This window comes from Microcaecilia unicolor, chromosome 12 (assembly GCF_901765095.1).
Source record: "Microcaecilia unicolor chromosome 12, aMicUni1.1, whole genome shotgun sequence".
Classification (NCBI taxonomy): domain Eukaryota; kingdom Metazoa; phylum Chordata; class Amphibia; order Gymnophiona; family Siphonopidae; genus Microcaecilia; species Microcaecilia unicolor.
The window spans coordinates 66,403,533-66,416,145 of NC_044042.1; the positions used below are offsets into that span (position 1 = coordinate 66,403,533).

General features: G+C 47.2%; 1 protein-coding gene across 4 annotated transcripts in view; it reads left to right on the forward strand.

Annotated features, from left to right (window-relative positions):
* ARHGAP23 (Rho GTPase activating protein 23) overlaps positions 1-12,613 on the forward strand; it is a 192,751-nt gene that overhangs the window by 96,948 nt on the left and 83,190 nt on the right. For all 4 annotated transcript variants that reach the window (XM_030220800.1, XM_030220799.1, XM_030220797.1 and 1 more), the window contains one exon: positions 1,616-1,765. In XM_030220800.1, coding sequence (XP_030076660.1) covers positions 1,616-1,765 — 150 coding nt within the window. The remainder of the gene's footprint in view (positions 1-1,615; positions 1,766-12,613) is intronic.

A 12,613-nucleotide genomic window follows, 5' to 3' on the forward strand; every position in this document is an offset into this window, starting at 1 on the left:
ACTCAGTTAATTGATAGTGAATATGCAGACTTTTTATGCTACAGATTGAGATTCACCAGTCTCATTAGAGTATTAGTCACAACTGTTCTAGAATCATTGATTCCTGATGCAGGCCTTAGTGCAGAAACACAGCCGTGTTGAGTCCATATGTGCTACGGCTTGCCATCAATGCACATAGTGAACCTGCCTGTGTCACAGTTTATCACCGAAGAACATATGATCCAATAAAGACTGTTTTTATTAAGACAGACGACTTCCATTTTGTTGTTCTCGTCACTTTTTATCCATCTATTATCTTTGTGAGGATTATGTCCTCCTACTTAACTTGTATTTTCTTTGTACCTCACCCACTATGCTTTCCAGATTGTAGGAAAAATCCTTACGGGAGGTATTTATTTATTTATTTATTGCATTTGTATCCCACATTTTCCCACCTTTTTGCAGGCTCAATGTGGCTTACAATACATCATGAATAGTGGAACTATATTAGAAATGGCATGGCTTCTGTGGGACCATAAGGACCTCCATTAGATGGTGTTGAAAGAGTTCATTCAAAAGATTAAAGGAATAACTAGAAAATTAACAACCTGCAAATTCAGTAGTGTTGCCTGCTTTTCTCTTAAGTTTTCTTATCTTGCTTAAAGGCTGTTTTAATGGATGATAGAAATTGCATTTGCAGTTTAAAATTTTCAGATACATAATTCTGATGTCAACCTCTGCTTGGCTAGATTTGTTGTGCCTAAAAGCACAGGTACTTATGAGAAATCAGTGTATACCTAATGAAGAAACGATTTCCAGCTAAGTCAGGGCAGTCTAGACAAACTGAGTCTAATATCACAGTAGTTGATTAGTGCAATGGAGATGTGTTGTTTAAACTGGTCAATACTGTTGACTTAACCCAGCTCCTGGAGTAGGATACAGTCCCATCTCTTCTGAAATTCTTCCAACAAAGCCACCAGTGATCACATGCTCAGTTCATGAGATCTTAATGGTACTGAAGCTAAAGCTGCCATCCTTCCACAATTCCCTCAGTTTGATGTGCCCCGTGACTCCTCAGAATTGACAAGAGGCTTGATAACACCTTTGCGACACCCCTCATTGTTCCTCTGCACTTGCTGACAATGAAAACTGTTTGAGAAAAAAAACTTTACAATTTTGGCAGGCTTCAGTAGGGGAACTCAGTATGATACATTTTCTCTTCAAGCTGCCTTATTGAATTCCTTCTCTTACTGTATCTATCTGTATATATAGGTCTTCCAATACTCAACGTTCGATACTGGTTAACTGTGTGTGTCCCACAGCAAGGAATCTGAGAGGAAATCCATCTGGCCTCTGGCCATTATTTCATTCTTTTGAGCTTCCTCACCGGTAATGGCTGTATCTGAACATAGAGAAGCTGAATGGGGAGTTTGTGAGGTTTCTGGAGTCTGAGGTCTTTTTTTACTTATATACCTACACCTCTGTCTCTCTCTTTGCTCCCCAGCTCCCAGCCTACCATGCTTATGTGACATTTACCATATGCTGGGTAATGGGAATAAATGTTGCATGGTGTGTAATGGAAGATGATCTTAAGTCTTGTTTGACTCATTGTTTTTTTTTTTTTTTCTGTCTTCAGCAGATGGATGGAGACTTCCCACCTGGGCCACTGGTTCCCTGGGTGGGCCCGAAAACTTTACATATTAGGAAGAATCCCCAAGGCTTTGGATTTACACTCAGACATTTCATTGTATATCCACCAGAGTCAGCAGTGCAGGCTGGTGCAAAGGTAAGAAAGCAGCTCTGAGTCTGGGGCTGTCCCAGAGGGTGTTGCTGGGGCAACGGACTAGTGTTGCTGGGGTAGAAGGCCGAGTAGATGAGTGTATGAGTGACTCCGCTTTTATTTGGTCAGTCATCTATTACTGTATATGTGGGTGCTGCTCAAGGGATGAGGTTGAGCTGGCGGATGCTGTTTAAGGTTGTATTCTTATGAATGGAATAAAAAAATGAATCCAGGATTCCTCCTGAATAATGTCACAAGGAATGTCTTTGGGGAAGATGCAATCTTACAGATCACCTGACAGAGTTTTGGTGAGATCATTTCTGATATCTTGCAAATGAAATCTTTTGTTATACCTTATTATAATGCCTGGGAGCCATCTAGAGCTTCCAGAATCCGGTCATGACAATGGGTGTTTGTGTGCAAGGCCCAGGGAATGTTTCTGCTGTGTGGTATACTTGTGAAATTCAGAGCAGGAGCTGTGATTACTTTTAGCCTTTTCCATGCTACTCTTAAAGGGTGATATAGCATCAATTAGGAGGTTGTTGTCCTCTATGACAATCTGTGCTGAAGATAGCAAGGAAGCAAGCAGCAAAAATAACTTGTATTTTCTACTTTGGGCGCCAGGATAAAAAAGAAAGCTGCACGGGGGGGGGGGGGGGGGGGGGTGGCAGTCAAAAGGTGCAGGCAGCCCCTCCCCAGCTTGTTGTTTGCCTGATATACTAACACCATACTAGAAAATGCTGATTCTTGGTGTGGAGTAGATAGCAAACACAGGTGTGTGTGCTCCCTGCTTCTCTCCTTACATGTAGTCTGTAGGTTTGCACAGTCATGTGTTCTTTGCTCCTCCACCTCTCCTGTTCCTTTTTCTCTCGTCACTTTTTTTTTTTAATGCCCCGTCAGCTTCCTCAGAAAGGAAGAAATAGTGCTTTAGAACAGGAAGCATTGTGCCTGTTTATGATGCACCCCACCCTTCCCTTCCCCACTCTTTCCCCCCCCCCCCCCAATAGCACTTTTCCACTCCTAGCACATACTTCCAACCTCCCTTCAGTACCTCTCTCCCCTAGTGCATATTTTTATTCTCCTTTCTCCCATCTCGGAATGAGGCTTAGCTCTCTGCAGTCGTCATTGGCAGAATGGATGTACTCCATGCTTTAAAAAAGGTGGAAGGAAGGCCAAATTACTGCTGGCATGGTTAAAAGGTGAAAGAGGCTATAATAGTCAAAAGAACATCTTTCAAATAATGAAAAAGGAATCCGAATGAAGAAAACAGGAAACACCATGAATGCAGGGGGGGCAGGGGGGGTTGATATTCAAAGTGATTTAACCATCCAAAAATAGCTCCTGGCCAGGAGACCTGGAAAGGCAGGAAAAATAGAGAAAAGCAGAAGAGAGACAGACCAAATCAAATGGAAAAATAAAATGTTCAGCCTACAGAGATAGAAAAAAATATTTTATTTTATTTTTTTTGTTACATTTGTACCCCGTGCTTTCCTACTCATGGCAGGCTCAATGCAGCTTACATGGGGCAATGGAGGGTTAAGTGACTTGCCCAGAGTCACAAGGAGCTGCCTGTGCCTGAAGTGGGAATCGAACTCAGTTCCTCAGTTCCCCAGGACCAAAGTCCACCACCCTAACCACTAAGCCACTCCTCCACTCATTTAGACTATGTCAGCTTTGGGAAATGTTCATCTCTGATATATTTCATTTCTGTAGTATTGCGGGGGTGGGGGGATGGGGGGAGCACAAACTTGGGTGTCTGTGCTACTGGACAGTGGGGGAGGGGGAGCACGAGCTGGTGTCAATATGATGGGGTGCAGGAGCTAGGGAGGTATGTGCAGGTGAAAACAATAAAAAGCTTAAGAGCAGTATTGAGAATTCGTTTTGGTGTGTGTTGTGTGTGTGTGTGTGGGGGGGGGGGGGGCTTGTATACCATATGGGGTGGTGATTGACTGATCTATGAGTGTTTGAATGCTAAAGAGAGGCAGAGATAGAGCTATGGGTATGTGTGTGTGTATTCACTCCCTAGCTCGTTACAAGTCTAGCTCCTAGATTTTTGGGCTGGCTCCTAGATCCTAAGAAACTTTGTTCAGCCCTGGCATAAGGTATGATGCGATACTACATATGCATACTTGATCTTGATACCCCCTTGCTATTTTCAGGGCACAGACTGTGTAGAAGTCTGTCCTGCAATGTTCTTGCTTCCCAATTACTGGGGTTGCCATCTAAGCACCACTAAGTTTTTGGTTCCATTCTTTCCATAAAGGATTCCTTTGTTTATCCCATGCATTTTTTAATTCCATTACTGTTTTCATCTCCCCTATCTCCTGTGGGAGGGCATTCCAGGTATCTACCACCCTCTTGGTGAAAAGTACTTCCCGACGTTATTCCTAAATTGGCTCCCCTGCAGCCTAAATTCATGTCCCCTCTGATTCTATCATCTTCCTGTCTCTGGAAAAGGTTTGTTTGTAGATTAATACAGACATTCAAATATTTGAAAGGTATTGTATCACTCCTGTTTTTTCTTTCCTCTGGGGTATATATCTTCCTCTGGGGTATATATCTTCAGGTCATCAAGTCTCTCGTAATATGTCTTGTGGCGCAAACCCCATATCATTTTCGTCACTTTTCTCTGAGCTGCTTCAAGTCTTTTTACGTCCTTAACAAGATAGGGCCTCCAAAACTGAACACAGTACTCCAAGTGGGGCCTCACCAACGACTTGTAAAGGGGCATCAGCACCTCCTTTCTTCTGCTGATTATACCATTCTCTATGCAGCCCAGCATCCTTCTGGTCATGGCACCGCCTTGTACATTGTTTTGTCACCTTGAGATCTTCAGACACCATCACACCAAGGTCCCTCTCTTGAGCTGTGCTTATCAATATCTCACTTCCTATCCGGTACATCTCCTTTGGATTTCTGCACCCCAAATGCATCACTCTGTACTTCTTCACATTAAATTTTAACTGCAAGACCTTAGACCATTCGTTTAATTTTTGGAGATCTCTTCTCATGGATTCTACTCCCTCCAGGTTATCCACTCTTTGTGATCTTCGTGCCATCCACAAAAAAGGCAAAATTTTCCTTCTAACCCTTCAGCAATGTCCCTCACAAATATATTAAACAGAATCGGCCCCAGTACTGACCCCTGAGGCACTCCACTTCCTCCCTGAGGCCTTCATTTCCTCCGAGTGAAGTCCATTTACCACCACCCTCTGCCGCCTGTCGGTCAACCTGTTTCCAATCCAGTTCACCACTTTGAGTCATAAGTTCAGCCCTGTCAGCTTATTCATAGTTCTTTGGTCATCCAGTCAAAGAAATCAATTGGATTTGTTTGGCAGAATCTTCCTTTGGTAAAATCATGTTGCTTTGGATCCTGCAACCCATTGGATTCTATAAAGTTGGCTAGCTTTTCCTTTAGCAGTGACTCTATTATTTTTCCTACCACCAGCGTGAGGTCTGTAGTTTCCCACCATTTCCCGGTCCCTGCTTTTGTGAAGAGGGACCACATCAACTCATCTCTAATCCTGCGTTCCATCTCTAAAGATCTATTAAATCTGTAAGAGGATCTGCCAGGACGTCTTTGAGCTCCTTGAGCATTCTGGGATTTATTCCATCTGGCCCCATAGTTTTGTCCACTTTCAGATTTTCAAGTTGTTTAAAAACACTTTCTTCTGTGAATGGTGCAGTATCCACTTTATTCCCAGATATACCCTTGGCAACCAACTGTGGTCCTTCTCCAGGATTTTCCTCCATGAACACCGAAGAGAAGTATTTGTTTAGCATGGTCGCATTAACTCATCACTCTCCACATAGCCATTCTCAGTATCTTTCAGTCTACCAATTCTATTCCTATCCTTTTCCCAGTATATCCGAAAAAGGTCTTGTCACCTCTTATCATCTTTAGCCTTTTTCTTCTGCCTGCGCTTTCGCTGGCTATATTTCCCTCTTCGCTTCTTTGAGTTTAATCCAAAAATCTTTTTTGTGATCCTCTGTGTGTTCTTCTGTATTTCTTGAACGAAGCCTATTTTGCCCTTATTTTTTCAGCCGCTTGTTTGGAGAACCATATAGGCTTCCCATTTCTCTTGTTTTTGTTTACTTTCCTTGCATAAAGATCAGTTGCTATGTGTATAGTAGCTTTCAACTTGGACCACTGGGCTTCCGCTTCATCTATGCCTTCCCACGCCATCAGTTCCTTCTTCAGGTATTTTACCAAAATCAGTACTTCTGAAATCCAGTACTTCGAGTTTTGTACATCCAGCCATGTGGGATCCCTTAGGAAAGGAAGAGCTAGTGGTTACTGAGGATGGGCAGACTGGATGAGCCATTTGGCCCTTATCTGCCATCTTGTTTCTATGTAGGGATCCTTATCTTTCCTTTGCGGTGGACTTTCTCAGCTGGCACATCCTGGACCCAGGAGAGTGGAAGTTGTGGTCTTTCGTCTGTCAAATAGTTGTAGGCGAGTGGTGTTTCCCTCCCTTATTCAACTAGGTGGTGGTGCAGCAAAATGCCAAAACATCATGTGTTTTCAGTTGTAGAAAAGAGTTTGGCTCTGACAATAGATGTGCTGATTGATCTGTGGCCACAGGAGGATCTTCTCTGTGTCTTTTCTTCATGGTCAGGGGTATTCTGTGCAGGATAGGGACCATCCCTCTGTGGTAATTCTGGCCTTGTCAGCCATGGTATGCTGACCTGGGGGGTTGGTTGGCTTAGTTTCCCCTGCCATTCCCCTGCAGTTGGAGTCTTTATTAGCAGGGTCCTATTTTCCTGGAGGTTCCAGATCCCTTTGGCTTATGGCCTGTCCAAGGAGAATCTGTTTAAAGTGCCGAGTTTATTCATTGGTGGTGATAGTAAGGCTCTTAAGAGATGTAGGGCTTGTACATTTCTAGCCTGTGTTGAGCCTTTTTAAAGGTTGGTACAAGGGATGTCAGCTTTCTTACTGGCAGGTGTGCTGTCCATCTTGGGCTTTTATTAGGATGATCTTGTCCAGTGCCTATCCCTGAGCTCGCTTAAGGTGCAGGTGGCTATACTTTGCTATTATTAAAGGTAGAGTCAAGGAGGTGCTGTTGGCAGCTCATCCAGACAAGTTTCTTGTTGTGAAGTGGTTAAGCAGTGGTTTCACAGTGATATCTTATTTTGGTTCTGACTGCCTTAGCAAGCCAGCCATTTAAGTCTCTGCAATATGTATACCTAAAAGACTCCTTGTAAAACTTTTTTTTTGTCTTTTTTGGTGTCTATAAATTCAACCAGATGCATCTCGGGGTTGCAGCTTCTCTCATGTAGGGGATCCTTATGTTTCCTGTGTGATGGGCTCTGTTGCAGACAGTACCTTCCTTTTTCCTGAAAGCTATTTCTCTATTCCATATAAATCAGCGTTGACAATAGTTATGCTGACAAGTTCCAGGGCTTCACCATTCCTTATAATGTCACTGGAAAAGCTGATGTGTCTGCCTCCATCTGTTGGTAGTGTGACTTAATCCATTGGTCTGGTCTAGCAGGAATCGAAGAAAGGAAATTAGATCGAAGTTCACCATAGGGTATGCAGGAGGGCACATAAAGTGTGAGCAACCATTTTGCAAATATATACAGTGGAAAAATTAACAGCATAAACGTGCCAGCTTCCATATGGAGGTAGTGATTTTACAACTGCACGGACAACAGAGGCTTAGATCCACATGCAAACAGTCCTCCAACCAAAGGACAGACCAAAGATAAAAAAAACAAACACAGCTTTATTAAAATTGGATGCCTGATGTGGCCATGTTTCGCTTCCCAGAGGCTGTATGAGGGGCTTAACTTGCCACTACAAGAATACACATAAAAACAAATGTAAATAAAAAAATAAAATGTCTCCAAATCATAAAAATATTGGTCTGCTCTGTTAGTTGGAGGAGTGATTTCACAACTTCCACATGCAAGTGACATCATTCCACTTGTAGCTTTCCCATTAAAAAAAAACCTAGACCTGAATGTTCCACCACTCAAGTAGTGAGGCTGCAATTTTTCTTTTTCTTTATTTTAGAGGCAGAACTAAACAATGTGGGATTATGAACCATTTACCTCTTAATCCGTCTTGTAAAGCCCTGACTGAAACAAGCACTTAAAAATAAAAAAAATCTGTGCATGATGCCTCTGAGCTTGTGTAAAACCCACTGGGGCATTTCCCCTCAAACACATGTTCCTTTTACACAACAGAGAAATAAATATGTGTATTTCTGTCCTGCCTAAGGCACACCCAAACCATGCATCCCCCATGCCCCCTTGACATCTCTGTGACGTGGATCTCCATGGGTAAATAGTGGTTTTCTAAAATTACTGTTTACATGTATATGCAATCTACATGTGTAAATGCTATTATTTAGATGTGAAGATATACTGTGGGGTTATTTTAGATGTCAAAATCTAGATACAGTACCTCATCAGAGACTCCTGAGGAAATTGAAAAGTCATGGGATAAGAGGCAATGGCCTATTATGGACTGGGAACTGGTTAAAGGGTAAAAAAACAGAGTAGGGCTAAATAGTCGGTTTTCTCATAGAAACATAGAGGTTAATATTCAAAACAATTTAAGTGGGCAGGAGAGGCTGCTGCCCACTTAAATCACGCTCAGGGGGCTGGCTGCCAGTATTTTAGACTCAATGTAGGCAGTAACTTCACAATACTTTGTTGAATCACTCAATCAAGTTTAGATTATCTTAAGAAATACAATTAATTTTTATGCATATCACTTTGATTCAACCATACAGCTGTGTAGAACATGAACCTCAGTTGTACCGCACTGCATCTATCAGTTCATATGCAGAGACTTATGTACCCCGATCGTCATCGGCTGTATGCCCTCCACCTCCCTCAAGCAAGTTTATCTTATTTTTGGCTATAAATCTTCTCCCTACTGCGGCCCACCTCTTGACATAACTTCCTGTTTCCTCAGAGGCAGGACACAGTACAGCGAAGAGGCTGCTGGCACCATGGCAGGGCTGCCTATGAGAATTGCTACCGCTGCTGCCTTTTGGAAAAGAAAAAATTAAGTAAAATGTGGGGAAGGGGGAGATGCCAGACCAGGTGAGAGCGGCATTGCAAATTGCCTTGGGCTGCCCCTGCTCTGAGATAAAATAATATCTCTCTCTGTCACAAATTCAAAGATAATTTAGAACAAGGTTTCTCTACTCTTTCATACTTCCCAGATTCTGGCACTGGGCTGCCTTCCATTCTGTCTGCAGATCTCCTAGCTGGACCTATCAAATTTGGCTGCTTTTAGGCCTAGGGAACTAGGCTAGTATGGTACTTTCTCCGAGGACAAGCAGACTGCTTGTTCTCACTGATGGGTGACGTCCACGGCAGCCCCTCCAATCGGAATCTTCACTAGCAAAGTCCTTTGCTAGCCCTCGCGCGCCCGCGCGCACCGCGCATGCGCGGCCGTCTTCCTGCCCGAAACCGGCTCGAGCTGGCCAGTCTTCTTTTGTCCGCACTCGGTATGGTCGTGTTTTCGCCGTGTCGAGCCCCGGAAAGTCGACCTCGCGCGTCCTTTGTCTTCGACGTGTTGTTTTTCTTCGGAAAATCCTTCAAAATTGTTGGGAAGTGCTCCGGAAGCCCTTCGGGTTTCGTTTTGCCCCTTCCCGTATTTTCAGACTTTTCCCCCGGTAAGTTTTCTTTCGTCGTCGGGGTAGGCCTCTTTTCGGCCTCGGTCGAGATTTTTTCTCCCTCAAAGTTTTGGTGCTCAATTTCGTCATTTCGGATTTTGATTTCGCCGGCGTGATTTTTCCGCCCATGACATCGAAGCCTTCCAGCGGCTTCAAGAAGTGCACCCAGTGCGCCCGGGTTATCTCGCTCACTGACAGGCACGCGTCGTGTCTTCAGTGTCTTGGGGCCGAGCACCGCCCTCAGGCCTGTAGTCTGTGTTCCCTTTTGCAAAGGCGAACTCAGGTAGCGAGATTGGCCCAGTGGAACGTTTTGTTCTCGGGCTCTTCGTCGGCATCGGCACCGGGGGTATCGAGTGCGTCGACGTCTTCAGCGTCCAGAGCTTCATCCTCGGCTGCCAGTGCATCGAGGCATCGGCCCTCTGCATCGGCGCCGAGACATCGGATAGCTGCATCGACGTCGGTGGTACCGGGACCTCGTCTGCTGATGTCGTCGGACGGTGGCGCATCGTCAGGAGTGCAGGTGAGGGCTGTCCATTCCCCTGTTGGTGGCGGTGAGCCTTCGGGTGGGTCTCCCCCTACCCTGAGGGCTCCTGCGGTACAGCCCCCCCGAGACCGACCTCCTTCGGCCTCGGCCCCGAGGAAGCGACGGCTGGATTCTACGTCCTCCTCGTCGGTACCGGGAAGCTCCGGTGACATGCTTCGTTCTAAGAAATCGAAGAAGCATCGTCACTGGTCCCCTTCCCGTGTCGGTACCGAGAGCTCTGGGTCGCCGAGGGAGTCGGCACCCAGTAGGCATCGGCACCGAGAGGACCGCTCACCCTCTGTTCAGGAGGTGTCGATGCGCTCCACTCTGGACAGCCCGGAACAGCCTCCACGCCCGGAACAGGTTCTGACGTCGACGCCTGCATCGACTTCCATGCCTTTCTCCGCAGCCGCTCTGAACGAGAGCCTCCGGGCCGTTCTCCCAGAGATCCTGGGAGAGCTGTTGCGCCCTACCCCTCCGGTACCGGCGGTGCTTGCGCCACCGGTACCGTAGAGCGTGGCGCCGGCTGGTCCATCGCCCGAGGTGAGGTCTCCGGCGTCGGTGCCGGCTGCCGTCGCCTCCCAGGAAGGCTCCCCGACTACGTCGGCGGAGGGAGCTTCGCCGATGCGGGCGAGGGAGTCTACCTCTCGACGCCCCCATCGTGGACGTGGCTCCACGGAGTCGAGCCGGGCACGGTTGCAGACACAGGTCCGTGAACTTGTGTCTGACACCGAGGGTGAGGCCTCGTGGTAAGAGGAAGAAGACCCCAGATATTTCTCTGACGAGGAGTCTGAGGGTCTTACTTCCGATCCCACTCCCTCTCCTGAAAGACAGCTTTCTCCTCCTGAGAGTCTGTCTTTCGCTTCCTTTGTCCGGGAGATGTCTACGGCCATCCCCTTCCCGGTGGTTGTGGAGGACGAGCCCAGGGCTGAAATGTTTGAGCTCCTGGACTATCCTTCTCCACCTAAGGAAGCGTCCACTGTTCCCTTGCACCATGTCCTAAAAAAGACATTGCTTGCGAACTGGACAAAACCCTTAACTAATCCCCACATTCCCAAGAAGATCGAGTCCCAGTACCGGATCCATGGGGACCCAGATCTGATGCGCACTCAGTTGCCTCATGATTCTGGAGTTGTGGATCTGGCCCTAAAGAAGGCTAAGAGTTCTAGGGAGCATGCTTCGGCGCCCCCGGGCAAGGACTCTAGAACCTTAGACTCCTTTGGGAGGAAGGCCTACCATTCTTCTATGCTCGTGGCCAAAATTCAGTCTTACCAGCTCTACACGAGCATACACATGCGGAACAATGTGCGGCAGTTGGCGGGCTTGGTTGATGCTCTCCCCCCTGAGCAAGCCAAGCCTTTTCAGGAGGTGGTCAGGCAGCTGAAGGCGTGCAGAAAATTCCTGGCCAGAGGAGTGTATGACACCTTTGATGTTGCGTCCAGGGCCGCTGCTCAAGGTGTGGTGATGCGCAGACTCTCATGGCTGCGTGCCTCCGACCTGGAGAATAGAATCCAGCAGCGGATTGCGGACTCGCCTTGCCGTGCGGATAATATTTTTGGAGAGAAAGTCGAACAGGTGGTAGAGCAGCTCCACCAGCGGGACACCGCATTCGACAAGTTCTCCCGCCGGCAGCCTTCAGCTTCTACCTCTACAGGTAGACGATTTTTCGGGGGAAGGAAGACTGTTCCCTACTCTTCTGGCAAGCGTAGGTACAATCCTCCTTCTCGACAGCCTGCGGCCCAGGCTAAGCCCCAGCGCGCTCGCTCTCGTCAGCAGCGTGCGACTCAGCAAGGCCCCTCGGCTCCCCAGCAAAAGCAAGGGGCGAGCTTTTGACTGGCTCCAGCAGAGCATAGCCGCCACCCAAGTGTCAGTGCCGGGCGACCTGCCAGTCAGAGGGAGGTTGAAAGCTTTTCACCAAAGGTGGCCTCTCATAACCTCCGATCAGTGGGTTCTGCAAATAGTCCGGCAAGGATACACCCTCAATTTGGCCTCAAAACCTCCAAATTGTCCACCGGGAGCTCAGTCTTACAGCTCCCAGCACAAGCAGGTACTTGCAGAGGAACTCTCCGCCCTTCTCAGCGCCAATGCGGTCGAGCCCGTGCCATCCGGGCAAGAAGGGCTGGGATTCTATTCCAGGTACTTCCTTGTGGAAAAGAAAACAGGGGGGATGCGTCCCATCCTAGACCTAAGGGCCCTGAACAAATATCTGGTCAAAGAAAAGTTCAGGATGCTTTCCCTGGGCACCCTACTTCCCATGATTCAGGAAAACGATTGGCTATGCTCTCCACACACATCCCGATACTGCCAGCTCACAGACAGTATCTGCGATTTCAGCTGGGCACACGTCACTTCCAGTACTGTGTGCTACCCTTTGGGCTCGCCTCTGCGCCCAGGGTGTTCACAAAGTGCTTGGCTGTAGCAGCAGCAGCACTTCGCAGGCTGGGGGTGCACGTGTTCCCATATCTCGACGATTGGCTGGTGAAGAGCACGTCCGAGGCAGGAGCCCTGCAGTCCATGCAGATGACTATTCGCCTCCTGGAGCTACTGAGGTTTGTGATAAATTACCCAAAGTCCCATCTTCTCCCGGCGCAGAGACTCGAATTCATAGGAGCTCTGCTGGATTCTCGGACGGCTCGCGCCTATCTCCCAGAGGCGAGGGCCAACAACTTGTCCCTCGTCTCGCGGGTGCGAGCG